The sequence below is a fragment of the Molothrus aeneus genome, chromosome 2 (genome assembly GCF_037042795.1).
Source record: "Molothrus aeneus isolate 106 chromosome 2, BPBGC_Maene_1.0, whole genome shotgun sequence".
In the NCBI taxonomy this organism is placed as follows: Eukaryota; Metazoa; Chordata; class Aves; order Passeriformes; family Icteridae; genus Molothrus; species Molothrus aeneus.
This window is the reverse complement of record NC_089647.1, coordinates 108,663,513-108,682,383: the sequence shown is the minus strand read 5'-3', so window position 1 is coordinate 108,682,383 and position 18,871 is coordinate 108,663,513. Positions and strand designations below refer to the sequence as shown.

General features: G+C 45.4%; 1 protein-coding gene across 1 annotated transcript in view; it reads right to left on the bottom strand.

Moving 5' to 3' along the window:
• TSPAN7 (tetraspanin 7) overlaps positions 1-18,634 on the bottom strand; it is a 91,757-nt gene extending 73,123 nt beyond the window's left edge. Inside the window, exon 1 of the mRNA XM_066545481.1 lies at positions 18,500-18,634. Coding sequence (XP_066401578.1) covers positions 18,500-18,580 — 81 coding nt within the window. The 5' untranslated portion in view covers positions 18,581-18,634. The remainder of the gene's footprint in view (positions 1-18,499) is intronic.
• Between the last annotated feature and the right edge of the window lie 237 nt (positions 18,635-18,871).

Here is an 18,871-nt window from a genome sequence, read left to right as displayed (position 1 = left end):
AAACTCTGGCAATGCATCAGGGGTTGAGGGGCAGGGATGCCCAATGCAGCCTTGCTCTGGGGCTAAGCAAGGGGTGCTGCCCCACCAGAGCCCCCTGGCACCCCGAGGCCAGCAGCATTCACTGCCTGCTGCTGGAGGACAGCACAGGAGCACACAGGGCAGCTTTGGACTCCACCTGTTTCCAAAATGAGCTTTGCCCTGCCTGGGCACAGGGGGAGGCACTTGGACCCCACTAAAGCACGGTGTGAGCCACACCACAGGCAGCCTGCCCACAGCAGCACCCCTGGGGATACCTGGGTGCAGCTGCCAACAACCCCACAGCGAGTGAGAGCTCACTCAGCTCTGCACAGGAGACTGTGCTGTCCAGGGGGGTTAGGTGTGAAGGACATGAGGGGTGAGGCACCAGCATGCACAGAGGTGTCAGGGGTGCAGCCCAGTTTGCACTGCTGACATCTCTGGGTGTGCTGGTGCCTCAGCTGATGCCATTCCCCCCTGTGTCAGCACACAGTGCAACAAGGTGTACGCTTCTGCACCTCCCTTTTATTTTCTGTTTTAAAAGTGTGTGCTCCTGCAGACCTTTATTTTCTATTTTTTCAACTCTCCTCACTCCTTCCCCTCCTTTTTTAAAATGCAATGCAGCCTTTTTTCCTTTTTTTTTTTTTCTTCTTCTTCTTTTTTTCCCTGCACACTGCTGGATATAGGAAAAAGCTCAAACCAGCACAGCTGAAGGGCACAGCAGGAGGGTGTGCAGGGTGTGCAATGCTGCTCAGGGCACAGGTGCTGGTGAGGGCAGGGCAGTCTGCCACACTGAGCACTCACAGTAAATAACTGCAGCCTCATTGGGAGGGCATTTAAATCCCAGCTGGCACAGGATGGTTTAGTGTGGTTGTGCTCCTCAGCACTGATGTAAACCCTCCATGCCCCACAGCTGGATCCCCTGCCACTGCAGTGCAGCAGCTCCTTCTCTTGTTTTAGCAATTCCCAAGAGGCAGATCCCTCCCAAAATGCTGAACAAGGACAAAAGCACAGGAAAAACAGCCTGCAAGTGAGGGCTTGGATCCCCAGACTGTACCACAGCCTAAAAGTCCCAGCATCTGGACTTCTGACAAGCTGGGAAGAGCTTTAGATAGAGAGAGCTCAAAGGGGGAGGCAAGTTTTTCTGAACCAACCCAAAACCATAAGGTAAACCTTTAAACTGGGGGGAGGAGGGAGGGAATAACAAAAAGAGAGAGAGAGAGATGATTTCATCAGTTTTTTTTTTTAAAAAAAGGAAAAGGGGAAGTGCAAGAGCTCATGTTGTTTAGGATGAGGCATTCCCTGTGGAGCAGGTCATAAAATCAGAGGGAATCTGCTGGTTAGCCAGAGAGAAGTATTGAAAAAGTGCTTCTGCTGGAAGCATCAGAAGCAGGGTGAGCTCTGAACTTTGGGATTACATCCAGGATGTTCAACATTATTCCTGGTGTTAGTATTTAGGTCAGGTATATACACAAATACCATTTTATCATTAAGTGTTTCAAGACAAAGTGTTCACCATTTGTCTTCTACTCCTAAAGCTGGGAGCCTCAAATGTGCAACCCAGGTGTGCTGTAGGAACATGTAGGAACACTGGCAGCTATGTCAGGAGCAAAGACCTATAAAACTTCAGTAGCGGGATATTTGTGAGCAACTATGTCCCTTCATAAAGAGAGTTTCAAAACAAACAATGCTAGAGTTTTTCTTTGTTCAAATACCTACATCATCAGATTAAGTTACCTAAATTCTTCCAACTTTTCTGTATGAATCATCTTTCACATATTGTTTGATGTAACAAAAAGCATAATAAAATCTCCTGTCTCTACAGGCCTCCTCACCTCCTCTGACCAATTTGAAATATGTAAAGTGAAAATCCACATCTTCCTACAACAGGAACCAAGTACAAACACTTCCATTTTACAGTCCTCCTGTGGTTTTCTTGCCAGTTTCAAAGTCAGGTAAAAAACTGATGTTTCACTGTTGCTGTGAGTCAGAGACAAGGCCAGCAATGGATGGTGTTATGACAAGGATATTCTCCTTCCTAAGGAGGTGCTGAACTGCCTTTTCCTCCAGCAGTGCCTGCCAAACCCATTCAAAAGGAACCTGCCAATTTCTATCTGTCTGCAAGAATGATTTATCAGGTCAAAGTATTATGATAAAGATCTTTTTGCCTGTTACTTGTGATATACACACAGGTCTTTGAAAAGGAGAGGAAAGTTCCACATTTAAACTCTGGTGTGAAGTTTTGGGAGGAATGTGGCAGTTAACTTTGGAATATGTGTAAGCTCTACAGCCCTTACATCATTTCTTTGGTAGCTTGTCATGTCCACCAAGAAGAAATGTTATATATAGCAGCCTGTGTATGAGCAGCAGCCAAACCAGTCTGTGGAATAACAGGGGAAGGAACTTCCTCGCCATCCAGCTCCTCATCTCCCCACTGGAACAAGGGGGGAAAGAGCAGGTTCCTCCTGCTACAGAGAGACCTGACCTGGACCAAAGCCATTTTTAGTGGCTTTCCACCCCCTCCTTTCTCATCAAGCCACTAACAAATTAATGAGCTATTTCTCAAGAGCGGAGCTTAAGGGAGGGAAGTGCAAGGGAGAGTTATCAGTAAATACTTTGATCCCTTCAGCAGCTTGTATCTAAAAGCAGGTGCTCCCTCCTTTGCTGTTCTCCAGGAGGAATGCCATGGGACTCCACACCAGAGCTAACAGGGAACAGGAGAACCAGGGAATACCCAGCTGCCACCTCCATCAAGGGGAAATGCATTTGACCATTCTGCACAGCCATATATTCCATATATTCCATGTCTCCTGGAGAAAGTGGGGATAAACTTACCTTTCCTTCCCTTGAGTGACCAGCCATGTGTTTCTAGTCCTCTCTCCACACACAAAGTTGTTGGTGAAAAAGCTTTTAAGTGAATGCAGAATCTGGCTTTACCCTAAACCCAAGCAAGTTGGTGTACATGGGCCAGGGGGAGAGCAGGAATTGTCACCACCTTACTTGGTTTCCTCTTCCCTCCCAGGGCATTTTAGAGGCATTCTTCATGGATTTTTTCCTGACACATTGCCAACATTTTCTGCTTATGCTCAAAAGACACACACCAAGGCAGCAGGAACCATGGTAAACACCGTGATGTAGCACTAGGAAAGTGCAAAATTCATAAGGGAAGTTGTGAGACAACTCCTTCCAGGCCAGGCTGACAAGAAGGGTCTTCCCCGTGCTCAGCTGCCCAAGGATAAGGGCACATCCTGACAGGTTATCTTCCAGATCATTCTCTGGGCAGTTGTAATGTGTTTTATCTACCACAGGTTATTATTCTGCTGGTGAGAATAGAAGGCAGAGGGTGGTGAGGCACTGGAAGAATTTGCCCAGAGAATGTGGCTGCCCCAGCCCTGGCAGAGTTCAAGGCCAGGGCTGGGTGGAGTTTTGAGCAACCTGGTGTGGCAGGTGGCATCCCTGCCCTTGGCAGGGAATTGGAAGCAGAGGATCTTTCAGGTTCCTTCCAACCCAAACCATTCTGTGGTTCTGTGCTTACACCATCCCAGGACTGACACAAGCTCTTGGTGCCTTACACAAAGCAAGGACTGCTCAGCCTCTGTCCATGCAGGGGAAGGGAAAGGATTTAAATGTCAGAACCAAATGAAGTGTTATCTTCTAAACTGAAAGTTTATAGGACAGCAAAAAACAACAACAAAAAAAAACCAAACCAAAACAAAATAACCCAAAAACCAAAAACCAAAAAAAACCACACAAAAAAACCAAACAAAAAACCCCAAAGACAAACAAAAAACCCAACCAAACAAACAACAAAAAAAACCAAAAACCCCCAGCAAAAAAACAACAAAAAAACCCAAAAAACCAACCAACCAACCAATAACAACAAAAAACTAAAATAAAAACAACCAACCCCCCCCCAAAAAAAATCCCAAAAAAATCACAAAGTAATGAATTTCCCATGACTTTCTGATAGTGAGTTTTTCAGTAAGAAGTTTCTCACATTTTTATTCATGTTGTGTCTTAGTCTCAAGAGAAGACAGGTACCAGTACATACTCCAAGAGCCCTCTGAAAGGCCTGATGTGCCAAATCTCAATCACGTGGCCATGTCTGGGATCTCTTGGCCTTTTCCTGCTGGCACCTGGACAAACATCCAATATAATACATTACACAAAGCAAAGGTGGCTGTGGCTAAGCCTTAGCAGAATCAAATTTGGCCTCCACAGACTGTGTTTAAGATCACAGCTTTCTTCATTCATGCTTTTTCCCTGCCCCTTTGGAGATGTGCCCACTGCTACAGATGAAAACCAGGTCAAAGCATAGGGGATGCTGCCAGCCCAGCATTAGGAAGAAAAAGAAATTTGCCCAGAACATGAGCTCTGCAAGGCAGCCACTTTCTGACACATCTCCCTCTCCTCTTTGGCCCTTTGCCTAGCAGGGTACTCAAGTATTTTAGTGCCAGAGGGGGAAATAGTGGTCAAACCACCTATGATTAATTCTGGTTTTCTTCCTGCAGTTATGTATTGGTTACTCCATTTTCAGGCCATCCTGTGGTAGAGCACACATGGAAGCAAGATTACATCATGGACCTGGCTGCTCTCTTCTGTGTGTTTTCTATCACACAGTACATTTGATTACAGGATAAGCAAAAAGACAGAAAGAAAACTAGCAAGCAAACTGATTTTATCCAAGAAGAATTTCAATATTATTGATCTGGCTCAACATGAACTTGATTTTCACTTATGCCAAGACTTCAAATAGAGAATACCAAAAATCAGATCTCTGCAATTCCAGTGGCAGCTGTGCTTCCTCCTGGGAAGCATTCATGATGCAATCCAAAACACATATTCAGATAACACTGGCTCCTACCCCTGTGATCCTTCCTGTCCTCACTAGCATGGGCCATCTGGTCCTGCTTAGCAGGCAGCCCCACCAGACACTGATTGGTACAACTTGCATGAAAAGTATGAAATAAACTGCCAGGAGAACTGGCATTAAGAAGTCTTTCCCAAGCAATTTACCATTTGAAAAGTGTAATTTAAACTGCACCACATAAGGCGATAAAAGAAAACAAAAGCATGAGCTAAGCCACAGAGCAATCTCTGTCCCTACATGATACCCACTCAGGGGGAAGGAGAAGTGGGAAACAGAAATCATGCTGTGGCTAACCTGAAAATTCTCTCTGCCTGAAAGCAGCATGGTCCAGGAATGCCAGAGAAATTAATTACCTTCTGCTGAGGCCCTGCTGAGCCCTTTGCCCTCTTGTTCCCCAAGCCATAGGAGAGGGCAAGAACAAAACAGTGACTGCTTTAAGGCATTCTGCTCTGCTCCCAGCCTGACCAGCTGGGCATTACAGGGGTTTTAGATAGAAATGCACAGGGCCATCAGAAGAAAACCAGCCTGTCATTCACCCACTCAGATGCAAGATGCATGCTAGGATGAATGATCACATCTTTCCATGAGTTGTCACCGCCTACACTCACCAAACACCAAAATACACCTTAATCCGGGCTAGTGAAAAGCCTTAATTTAACTCTGACACAAACCCAAGAGCAGCCAGCATTAATTTCTTCCAGAAAGGGCTCACTGGGGTGTGGGAGAAAGCACAAGCTACAGAATAGGCTCTCAGCATGAACAAACTCCCTTCTACTTGAAGAAATCCCCAAATTAAAAGTTTCCTCCAAGCAGTAAGTTACCTGATACCCTTTTCCTTAGAACATGTTCTAGCCTTAAATGACAGCTTGGAAAGCTCCCACTGTCCTTCCCAGCACAGCCTCTGCCCCTGTAGGTGCTAGGGTCTCTCCCTGTGCTAAAGCAGAGTCCTGAGAGCTGCATCCCCACAGAGAGTGCTCTTTTTAGCGACCTGATTACAATTTCTCAAACAAAACTGCTAATAACTCTTTGTAGCTGTCAAAATATCCACTGCATGAGTAAACTAGAGAGAAACCCTTCTTGATCCAGTAAGTCAGTCCAGTTCCTAGAAGCACTTGACAATCCCACTCACAAGACCTGGCAGAACCCACAAATGACAAAATTCTGCATACTGGTCTTTAACCAGAACTCCACATTAGCAAAATCTTCCTCTGGGTCTTCATGTCCACAGCAGGGTAAAAGCAAACAAACCACCCTGTTCTGGAGGTCACCACTAAAAGCTGATCCTGGCTGCCACCCTTGGAACACAGCATGGAGATAAGAGATCACTCAGCACCAAGAGGAGGAGGACATTCTTAAGCAGGTACACCAAGTCTCCTCTCCATGGGGAGCTGTGTCAACATGCTTGTGGCCCAGTCAAATATCTTCCAAAATAAAGGTGGATATTCATCTACAGAAATGTGCAGCTCTTTCCCTGAAGAAAAACTATCCCCCACCTATGCCCTGCATGGCAGGAATATTTTTTTTTCCCCACAAAAGGGTTTTCCTGTGAAGTCAGGAAAGTTGCATGGATAATTCCCAGCTGTGGAAGCCCACTCACCTTGGGGTTACTCTCATGCAGCAGCAGCTCTACTCTCTCTCCCAAGATGCTGGGCAGCTTAAAAGTTTTTTTCAGAGCATTGTCTATGCAGCTTCAGAATAAAGAAGCATCATGGTGTATGAATTTCATAGCTCAGATACAGCCAGCTGCTCCATCATAATCTGTCTTCACAAGCAGAATTCATTAAACTTCTCAGAAGCATTCCCATACGCTACAAGCAACATCAGGTGACCCTAATTATTATTTCAGCTTTCTACTCCTGCAATTGAAGTAAGATGTCAAAGTGAATGCTACAACATAATAATTATTATAGTTAGGGACTTAAAATAACCAACTCACAGCTGGGCCACATCCTAGACATATTGCCTGACTTGCAGCAGTGGCTCTGTCTTATCAAATGGACATACCAACTGTATGAAAAAATACATTTTTCATACATTTCTTTTTCTAGGTATTACCACTGGTAAATAAATCCAAAGGTTTAGTGTTGCTCTAAGTAATTGCACAATGCTTCTCAAGAATAGAGAAAATATAACATACAGCTATCAACATTTAAAAAATCCCATCTTATCAACATACAGGGTGCAGCCAGGGTCCAGTTTTTTCCTGAATTTAATCTAAATAACATGCACTCTGCCATGCCCTCTGATGCCAGCCACAATACTCAGCATTTATTCATCCACCAGCTGACTCAGGTGGTCACACACTACTCCATCTCATCCACACAGAGATAAGTCTTTTGCTCTTGTATTCTCTTAGTTTAGGTTTTGTTTTCATAGAAGCTGTGAAATTTTAAACACAATTTTAGGGTCCATCTGAATTCAGTGGCATCACCACACCAGAGGATCACATATCTTCTTGTAAAATGATGCTGTGCTGCAAAATCACAGGGTAACCAAAGGGAGTCTAGAGACCAGAGGCAGAATTTAACTTGGCAGAGGAAGGGGAAGAAGGTTTATCCTGCTGAGATATCCAGCACACGAATGATAAACCCTCCCATGCACACACATGTCTGTGGGAATTCTGAGGAACCCAAGCCAGAGTAACTGCCTGTTTCACTGAACATGAATATTAAGCACAGTGAGTTTCAAAAACCATTGCCTGGCTGCATAAGACAGTTGGGTCATGTTTGTTTCCCACTGAATTTAAGCAGAGAAAGATGATGTTGTAAGACATTTTACACCTTTCATATGGACCAAGCTGAGTCCACCCACATGTGCCCATCAACCAGAGCTGATGTAATTCTTCTTGAAATGTATTTTTATTCCATATTCTTTTGCTTACCAGTATTGCACTAACATATGATGTAGAGCAAATATGTTTCCAAAAGGGAAATTTTAGTGCCACACAGACTTGAGCTTGGTAAACAACTGATAAGCTGGTTAATGGTACCAGAAGAAAAACTGGGTAATTGTTTGCTCCTCACTGATGAGGTGGCTCTTATTCTTATATCATTAATAACTTGATTGATTGCCTAAGAGCTAAGACTTAGCATGAAATTCTTCTCTATATCCTCCAGATTTAGAAGTCTTCACTCTTAAATATTTTTCATATTCAATAGTGCTGGAAAAAATAGGAAATAATTTTGGTCTAATACCTGCTATGACACTGGAAATTAAGTGAAATTAAGGGTAGAAATCAACTAAGTGGTTGTGGTTCAGTTATATTCTTTATCATTTGGGGATTGCATTGCTCTAGGAAACAACCAAGCTCCTTGCTTTAATACTGGATAGTCTTCATGGCACAGGGATTAATCCTGTCTGGTCCCCCAGCAATTTGAGGTCAGTGAGCAGGAGGGAAGGGAACATGTTAAATCTGATACTTCTGTTAAAAAATAGCTATGGTGCAGTATGCTCAGGTTTCTGTACAACAGGGACAACTTTGTTTTGTGTTAAAGAGTATTACATGCATATCATGCCAGCTCACAGAAACTCAGGCAAATTTTCCATATCATTCTGATAATTCCATGAGCTGAAAATTCTCTCTACCACAGACATACCTATATTGAGCACAATCATCTTGTCACAAAGCTGCTGCTTACAAAACACAAAAGTCCTGGGAGTCGGAGGCCTTATTTTTGTTGCTGGTTTCTGTTGAAAATTACACAAGTTCTGGATGAAATACTGTTTATGACCACACTGGCTGGTCCAGCACATCTCCTGCAGTTTGTAATTTCACTGGTGAGTACAGAGCCCACCCACACCTGCCTGGCAGTGCTCTTGTGCTGGCCAGGAGGCTGCTGGCTGTCCCCTGGCTGTGGCAGGGACCACCTTGGATGGGACAAGGACCAGTGGCCCTGTCTTGCACATCTCTCTGGTGAGAATGCCACTAAACACAGCTGAGGGGGGATGAGGTCAATGATGAGCAGGCACAGAGGGCACTGAGCTGCCCTTTCCACGCTGGGAGGATGCCCAATAAAAGCATCACTTTGGAAACCAACAGGGAAAGGTTTAGAAAGGAGTGGGTTTTTTTCCATAAGGAACTATTTATCCACAAGGCCATGGGCAAAACCAGCAGTTGCCCCATCCTGTCAGTGAGAGTTTTGCACCAGTGCTCTGAAAGCTGCCCAGACATCCCGTACATATTCAGTAACTGCAGCAAGGTCACACTGCCTCCTAGAAAGGCTCTTATGTGTCCCCAGTCCGACCTGCCATGACAGAAATAAACCTGTAAGGTCATCTCTGTGAACTACATTTTTTTATTTTTAAATGGTGTGACCTTCTGTTGGAAAATCTTGATTCAATCCCTTTGCATCAGCTCCTGTTTTGTGAGAACAGGAATCAAGGAATATACCCAGGGCTGGCTTGTATGATCCAGGAAATAAGAGGGAAACATCCCTGAAACTCAGCTCTCCAGCATCTTGAGGTTCTGGTTCTTTCTTCAGGAGGTTTTAGGTCACACTTGCACAGAAAAAAAACCAAACCCTGAAGGTGATGCACAGATGGCCTATAGGTTATTCAGGGACAAGAGAGATCAATTTAAGCCTCTAGATTATTTGAACCCACTCAATTTAACTCAGCAGTTTTCCTGAAGTATACTGGAAAGAGGAACTCAGTTCCAGGTAACACTCAAGCTGACCTCAACATTTACAAGCAACTGCACACTGGATCAGCTTTAACTGACTCAAAGATTCAGCTAAACAAAGAAAGGAGCTCTGGCATAGCATCACTGACCTGAAAACAGAGGAAATTTGAAAAAAAAAATTCTCAAAGACATGTAATAATATCAGCTGCTTATTTCCTCTAAGACATTATTTTGCAGGTAAATTGAATCATGCTCTGTCTGCAGTCAGTGCACACCACAGAGCAATAACTGCTACATCCAGCACAGGGCAGCTGCACCAGTGAAAATGAACCCAGCCATAAGATGCAGCCATCAAGGTACTGAGGGTAACCTATCTGCATTTGTTTCCTTTCTTTGTTTTCAAAGGGAAACAGACATGCTCTTAATTATCTTCCCATTCCAAGCCTAATTAGAGCCAGTTAGATGTTAAGTACTATTGAAGTGAAACAGGAAGATTGAGTTTCTATCTGTTCTGTTAATGCATACCTGGAAAGTGCCTTCTCTTCTATCTTAACCTATTCTCCAAGAATGAAAGGCACAACTTGTGTGACACATTTCTGGTGTGTTGACTGTCTTTTAATGCAGGAGAGGCCACAGCAAGTTGTAATAAAAATGTTTTGGGTAGGAAACTATTAGGGAAGACAACAAAAATCATGGGCTCTCCGTTGCTGGAAACCTGCAGCAATTCTCCTCAAATAGCTTTTGGGATTGACTTGGATGTGTTTCCATAATCTGTTTACAATGTCCTCCACCTTTTCTTTGGCTGAGGTCACAGCAGAGTATCTTTACAGTCCAAGCAAGCTGCACACTGCCATGCACCTTTGTATTATCTTCAAGCATGGACAAACATCCCACTCCAGGTGGATATCCAGGTGCAAATCCTTGCAGGCTACAGGGGCCTGCAGACCCCAGGTCCCCATCTCTGCCACAGGCTTTCACCTGTGGCTGGGCTCCAAGCCCCAGACACAACTTTTGAAGCCTTGGTGCTGCCCAACTGGACTGATGCCACACTGATGCCATGACACAACCTGTGATGCCACAAACTGGCCTCAGTTTCAAGTCCAGATAAAAATTAAAAAAGAATTTCAGTGCTACCTGGCATATTCAGGAAATTCTCACTTATTTGAAAAATTCTTTTTTTTTTAGAATTTCCCAAATCACTAAGTTTATATAATTGAGAAGACTACCTCCATCAAAAATGTCAGGTTTTGATATAGCTCCCATTTACTTTCAGAAACATACAAAAATGAGCAATTTTTCATATTCTTTTGCCAAAAACTGCTAAAAGGAATTCTCCAAACACTTCAAAGTTGCTTCCAGATGGAGGCCAACCCAAGAGAAACTCCATCCAAATGACAAATGTTTTTAAAACTTATCAAATGACGAAATCAGCATGGCCTAGCTGAATCCTCAGCTGCAGGAGATGTACTCAGGTCCTTGCAGGCAGAGTTTCCTGTGTGCTGAGCTGCAGATGAGCTTTGCTGGTGGCACTCAGTGCAATTTGCTGTTCCTGTCCCTGCATTCTCTGAAGCAGTGCCCATAATCCAGTCAGGAACAAGAGCCTGAGGAACTTGTCAGCTTCCCTGGCAGCTCCAATCCCGTGGCAGCAGCAGGTCTGAGCTGATCCTTTCTGTTCAGAGGCATTAAGGCACTGAGTGGTTATGTGGGTCAGACAGCAGGGGCTTCCTTCTCTTCCCACTTTAAAGGGAAGTGTAAGTGCTCCTCTTCCTATGATATTTACAGGGTTTCACTCTCTTTTCTCCTCTCTGACTTCTCTGCAGAACCTTACAAGCATGCCACCCTTTTCCTTAGCTCTGCTCCCAAGATCCAGAGGCTTCTGCCAGATTAAGTCCATCGCATCATTACTCACCCCATCACATTCTCCTAGCAATTAAACTCTTGAAAAAGACTCTCTTTGAATATAATGACAAAAAAAAAAAAATTCAGTTTGATCCATCCAAATCCACACTCAGCCCAAACCAAATCCAACCTTCCCACAAAGCTCTCAGCAAATATCTCCCAATAATAAAGGATGGCAAAATTTCAACCTTCTGCTCAGCCCAGGCTGTTGGTGAATGTGGTGAATCCTGCCTGGTTTTTGGGAGAGGGTCACTGCCAGCATCACACTGGGGCCAGCCACCAACTGAACTCATTACAGCAATTTAGGGAGATGGGAAAAGCAAGAAACAGAGAGGAAGGGGGGCTGCTTACTTCTTGTAAAGATTTTAGTATTGTCCCCAGAAACACAGAGATGAAAAAAGCACATCTGGAAAACATCTTGCAAAACACTACGTGGAAATTACAGCAAAATTGATATTAACAACATTAACTTCCACTCTTTCATTACAGTAGCTCCTAAAAATCCTGTGTCCTCCTGCCAGAGCTCAAAGAACCAGCTCAGCTATGAAGTAATGATAATCCAGTAAGACACAAGTGTGCCATGCTTCAGAGTCCATTTAGTGCAAGGGAAATTCAAATGCTCCCCTCTGCTAACCCAGAACTGTGATAGAGACAGAACATTTCAACCATCTGCCCACCACCACGAGAGAGAGCTAAGATGGAAAGAAGCCTGCTCTGCCCATCTCTCATCTCTGAGAGATGATTAAATGCTAATTAATAGAAATGAGCCTAAAGAAGTAACATCATGCAAAATAAAAATGGCTGCACAATGTCTGTCATCTGCTGCCCACAGTCACTTCTGAGTCCTGTATTTTATTTTAAAGATTCAGTCCCGAGGTTTGCAAGGCACTGAGATCAGCAGGGCTGAAAAGTGCAAATTTGGTGGCTGCAGAAGGGACTCAGCACTACAGCAAAGCCAGCATCTCTCTAACAAGCATCACTGGGTTTAAACAGCATGTGAAAAATTGAAGGAGATGCTTCTGCAAGCTCACATGCACAAAGAGCCTTTCTAGATACTCATCTATTAACTCACTGGCACGTAAATTTGTAGGACAGTTGCACCAACAGAAGAAATGATGATAAAAATCCAGAGATGGAGACAACTAACAGTACCAGGTAACCTAATTTTCCTCCCTGACAGCACAGGGAATTGATAAATAGTCACAGAATCAGAGATAAAATCAGATTATTGGATCCATTTTAAATTCCCTTGGTTTACCTACGATAATTGCCTCCGTTTCCTTGACAAGCAAGGCTGGAATGAGGCAGCATCCAAGGACTCTACTGCTGTTTTCATGGAAAAGTGCTAACAAGGCCTCCCCAGCACCTTTCCCTAGAATTTATATTTACCCTGTTTAGCACACAACAGGTTGCTCAGAGCAGGAGGGAACACTAAACAGCCAAATGTTTACTACACAAACAGTGGCACTCCCCCACAGCCTCCTGCCCTTCCTTGTGGAAAAAAAAGGGTTCCTGCCTCTGCTGGGTTATGAATGCATCCTGTGCCTTCCCAAACAGAGCTGAAACAACTTCCAAGTCCCCCACTATCCCCCTTCACCAGTCCAAACTGACCCATTAATGTGAAAATGTCACCATCCTCAAGCCACAGAATGGTCCTGATGCAAACTCCAAGGTCAAGGGGTGGCACTTGCTGAGATGCAAGCACAGCTCCACAAACAGGAAAGAAGGAAGATTTAGCCAACAGCAAAATCAATTATTCCATTAAATGAGGTGTAAAATGCTAATTTGTACCAAAACCACACAATTTTCAGAACGTGAGAAATCCCAATCAAAACCCCACTAAACTAAGCCAAGCTGTGTACACGTCCCGAGAAGGAATTTACAAAGCTGACTGGAGTTATGGTTTCAAACACCATCTAGCCTTTTTTGTTGTTGTTTTTTAAAAATCCAGTTATTTATTTAGCCAACAGAATTCACCTTGGGCTATGCTTACTAGAAAACACCATTATCTTTAATCTTACATGTATATCATTATGAGAACAGAACAGGGAACAACTGACTTCAGGAGAGAACTGCATGAGGTTTGTGCTGAACCATGGAGCACTTCAAATCTGTCATGATGGGGGGGATACTGGGCATTTTTGAGAGCTTGGGGTTTTTTGGGATTTCAGGTAACTACATATGAGTAATAACACTTCTTTCTAAAAGTATAGCAATGTTGACTTTGCAATCAAATGGAACCACCAAGAGATTAAGCAATCTAAGCCACATGGGAAAGCTAAAAATTTCCCAAAATATTTCCTCTAAAACCATCTGCTAACATATATTTTAAAAGAATTAAAAGAAAAGAAATACAGGCATGGTAAGAGGTATTAAAAAGACCAGAAACATGCAGGAACCAATGCAGAAACACTGGAAAGAAGATTTGGGGAGAAAACCAGTTATTTCAGCAACCCAGCTGGACACATATAGGGGAGATGAGTAATGCCACTAGTAACTCAAAGGGACACACAAATTTAATCCCACATTGTAATGCAGAGCTCAGATGGCTGCATTTGAGGACGGGTCAGGAGTTGAGCCATAAATCTGTGTTCCCAAGCAGGCTGCCACACTCGCTCTTTGTCTCAGTCATTTCCTGGAAAACAGCTCTGTGAGCCCTGGAATGGCAGGGAAATGCCCCCTCCACCCTCCTGCCACAGTGGGAGCTGTCTGTCCCAACAGCAGAGCCACTCCCAGCACCCACCAGTGACCCCTTTCGGGGGAATTCTGAGAAGATGAAAATGGGGAGGCACTTCAAAGCACTCACCAGGACTTCCCACACCTCCCATGCCAGAGGGGCACTGAGCCCATCACCCTTCATGGGGCCATCTGCAGACCCCCTGACCTCCAGAGTGACACCACATTCCCAGAGGAACTGGCTAAAAGAAGAGGAACTGTACCTTTTTTAAAATCACAGCCCTGCTGTGGCCTCACAGCCAAGCAACACTCACCTGCCTCACCTCTCTCCTGCCCCCTGCTAACTTCCAAGGGATCACACCAGCAGGCACAGGTCTATTTTCAAGGCAACAAAAACTCAGCAAACCAAACTACCACTACAGAGCTAAGCAGGTACCTTAGCTCTGATTTTGTCACATAGCCAAAGACAGGCCAAGTTCTAAGAACCTAGTGTAGTCCCCACAAACTTTGGAAGATGCTCTTCAGATCAGTGACCCACCTTGGAATGTTATCTAAATGGGAACTCTACTCACATGCTTTTATGACAGCAAGAAAACCCCATTCCAGCAGGACAGCACACACAAAGCACTCATTTGGTGCCAAGTGTCTCACAGGGCCTGGGATCAGAAAATAATCACTTTGCTACGGTGCCTATTTGGGGCAACAACAAGCTTTGCATGGAAGAGAAAACCCATCTTCCTCAGCCATATAACTTTAAGGATGAGTGCATGCCCCCTCAAAGCTCCCTCCCAAAACACATTGAGGCAGGCAGTTAATTTGGTAACAAAATATATTTAGAAGGCTACAGTGAAATATTAATTATACACATGTTTTAAGACCAAAGGTTACTTAAGTACGAGACAAATACAAGGTACTGAGGGGTGCTTCAAGGTTTCTCTCTCCTATAAAAAATTCACTTAGAATTCTAATTCAAAATTCATTTTCTCTTAAAAACAAGACAGGCTCTAACTCAGATTTCTATGCAAGCATTTTATGATACCCAAAAGGAAAAAATAAAAATAGCTAACAAGCAGAGCAGAGCTTTTATCAACTTTTTTTTTTAATCTGCTAGTTCCAAACCAGATGCAGTCAGTATAGAATTCTGATTAGGAAAAAAATGGCTGTTGAATTTTTATTACTACATCCCTTAAGGACCAAAAGCGGTAACCTTAGGCATTTAATGTGTTCTATGAATAACAATGCATATGAGCACACAAAAAGCTTGTTATCTCTGTTTATGGAATTTTTTTTTTACCATGTTGATACATTTACAGAAAGAAGTTGGGAAGTATGGTGAGGGGGAGGAGAAGAAGCTATCAAAATAACAAGTTACATTAAACAAAACCTATTTGGAAAGGAACGAGCTACGCAGTATGAAATTTGAATGAACTGTGTCTCCCCATTACGGTCCTACAGCTCCCATGAAATCTGTGCAGCCTCATTTAATGCTCATACTAAAAGCCTTCACCTATACACATCTGTCCCACAAATACAAATGCAATTCATATTTAAGCCTGACAAAAAAATCACTTGTTGGGGGAACATGCTGCGTACACAGACTTTCTTATTTTATAAACAATGTGAAACACACAGGAGTCCTTCATGACGGTTCAGAACAGCTCACTGGATGCAAAGAAGCACCTTCTCCCCACTGCCTCACATCTGTAACCACCTGACCCACCAGGCAAAGGGTTGCCACCACACACCACCATGCCACAGGACGAGTTTCTGCCCTGTGATGTATCACAGCTCCATTCCCACAGCTAGAAAAAAAAAACCCATACAAACTGCAGCTAAGCAACACAGAGCTTTCTCCTTCAGAAATCAGCTTACAACCTCTCCAAAAAATGTGGGAAAGCCGTCAGAATAAAAATTTACAAACCAGCCATTTGTGGTGCTGGCATGGTTTCCTTCTGGTATTTAGCTCAGTCCAAGAAAAAAAAAATAAAATAGTTCCTCCAACAGAATCCTTCCCATATTTTCAGCTCTGAGAATTCACAAGGACTCAAGTTGAGTTACACTGACTCTGGAGCCAGCAGATTCTAAGAGTACAAAAATCACCCCAGAAAATAATGGAGTGGGGTTGAGGGAAGTCCATACATCCCTCAGCTCTCAAACTTGCCTGAAAAAAACAAAATGAGCATACAGCCAGAGTATGCCATGTTTTTGCTCTCCTCATGGCATCCTGCTCCAATTTATTCTAAATGGATTCAGAGCCCAGAAAGGGGACAAAAATGGATTCAGAGCCCAGAAAGAGGACAAAAATATGAATTAGATTTTAGCACAGAAGAACTGATAAAGACTTAGAATCTGCTGTCAAATGCTCTGGACCTTTACCAAATCCTTTGCTGTCTTCTCCCACTGACACCTGCCTATGTCCCTTGGCTGGTGCCTTGAGAAACCAGATGCAACAGCAAGCATGATTCTTCATTCTCCTTTGATCATGGCTGCAGGATTCTGTCCCCAACCATTGATTTCCTCCTCGTTTTCCAGGCTCAGGGAAGAGGACAAACAGAGACTCTGGTAGCCATCAAATGTTAAGTAACTGGAAGAGTGGGCCATGCCCTTGGAGAAGATCTGGAGACACAGGAGCCTGACCCACAGCTCAGAGGGAAAGAATTCACAGCAGAGCATCCCAGCAGCACAGCTGTGTTGCTGGAGCCCGTTTCCTGGGTTCTGACAGAGCCCACCCCGAGCTCAGCTGTGTCATCTACCCCACGAGGTCCCAGCTGTCAACCTGGCCTGGCATCCTGACAGCCTCCAGCACAAATGCCCTCAGCCAGCTGCTTGGCTCAGGGTACAATTCTCTCTTTTTAAATGAGATTAGCGTTGGTGAAATGTGCTAGCTCAACGGGCATGCTGATCTAAGCCCTCTGTTTATTCGGGCTGCAGCAGATACAACGATCACTTTAAAAAAAAAAAAAAAAAGACACAATTTTAAAAGATGCCATGAATTCGCCTGAGCTCCTGCAGTTGCTCACTCATCACAGAATGAAGAGGGGTTTCTTACAGATCTGCTGAGAACTGGAAAGGATGAATCTTAAAACTGTGGTAAGTATATAAACTTAGCCACCTTGAGACTAATGTGAAGAATCTACTTGCCAACAAAAACCCCAACAGATAATTCTGGCTTCCTATCCATTTCAGTCATCAGACACCTCTGCTGCCACCAAGATTATTAAAAAAAGGAAGAGGGGGGGATATGTTAAATATTGGGGGGGAGGGTACGAGGTATGAGGGAACCAATAACACCGAGGTACTTCCATGAGTATGGAAAAACAAAAATGTGTTTTGGTTATGCTTTAAAAAAAAAAAAAAGGAAAGGCTATGAAGTTAAAGTTGAAACAGCTGAAGTCCTATGTTCACTGTAACGATGTCAAACGCTATTGCCATGAATAAGCAATTCTTTGTTTAGAATGCCTTTTGAAGCAGAAAGATGAAGATTTGAGCCAGTGTGTTTCACAGACACTTTCCACAGCGCAGAGCTACCGAACCGAGAGAGCACAACCAGCTCCCCCGGCTGGGAAGTGACAAATGCGCCTCGGTGCGCTGTGCCGATGGCGTGCGGAGCAGGTCCCTAACTGCACACAGCGGGGCCATTAGCGTGTGTTGTCACCGTGTGCCACTGAAAGGTCTTTAACCTGCCGATCGCCGCCGCGATGCGCGGCTCCTGCCGGGGATCTGCTGACTAACAGGCCGGGGCGCTGCGAAAACCTCCGGTCCCCGGAGGGGGCCTGAAAAACACGGCCGGGCCGTGTCAGGCAATCGCGGCAACTCAATTAATGCATCTGGGTCAGGAAAATGGTTTGCGGGAGCTTGAGCCCGGTTACGAAACGCGGGTACAGCGGCGGGGCTCGGGCAGCCCCCGCTGCGCGCAGGTACCGGGGGGGCTCGGGCGGCATCGCCCGGAGGGACGGGGATGCGGTGGGGACACGGTCCTGGAGGGTGGGGACACGGTCCGGCTGTGAGGACACGGTCCTGGAGGGTGGGGACACGGTCCTGGCGGCCAGGGGGGCGGCGGGGAAGGCGCAGGCTATGGAGGCTTTCAGGGAGACCCCTGCAACTTTCCCCCGCGGGGGCTCGGGGGGATGTGCTCGCCGCGAGAGGAGGCAAAAGCCATCATTTTTTATACATGGAAATGTGTGTATATATATACATATGTGTGAGCTCATATATGTGTGTGTGTGTGTGTGCATGCAGATCTGTATCCGGCGGACATGCCCCGTTCCCGCTCGCCCGACGGTGCCACCCCGCGCTGCGGAGCCCCCGGTGCCCCCCGCCCCGGGCAGGTGGGGCCGGGGGGTGCCGGGCCGTGCCCTGCGGTGCCCTGCGGTGCCCTGCGGTGCCCGTGTGCCCGCGCCGCGCCGAGCCGCACTCACCCAGAACACGAAGGAGTAGATGATGAGGAGGGTTTTCAGACACGTTATCACGGGTTTGGTCTCCATTCTCCTCGATGCCATAATACTGAGATCCCGGCTGCAGGCTGGGCGCGGGAGGAGGCGGAGGAGGAGGGAGGGAAGGGGGAGGGAGAAGGGAGCGGGGGGGCGGAGGGAGGTGAGCTCAGCGCCCGGCTGCCGCGGCCGGGCTCACCGCGCCTCCTGCTGCCGCCCGGGGACCCCCGCTCCGGGCACCGCGCACGGGCTCCAGCAGCGCCTGCCGGGGGGCGGCCGCGGGGGTGACATTCATCTCAGGGACGGGGGGAGTTGAGGTTTTGAAAGATGAGCTGAAGGACACCCCCCGGCCGCCCCGTT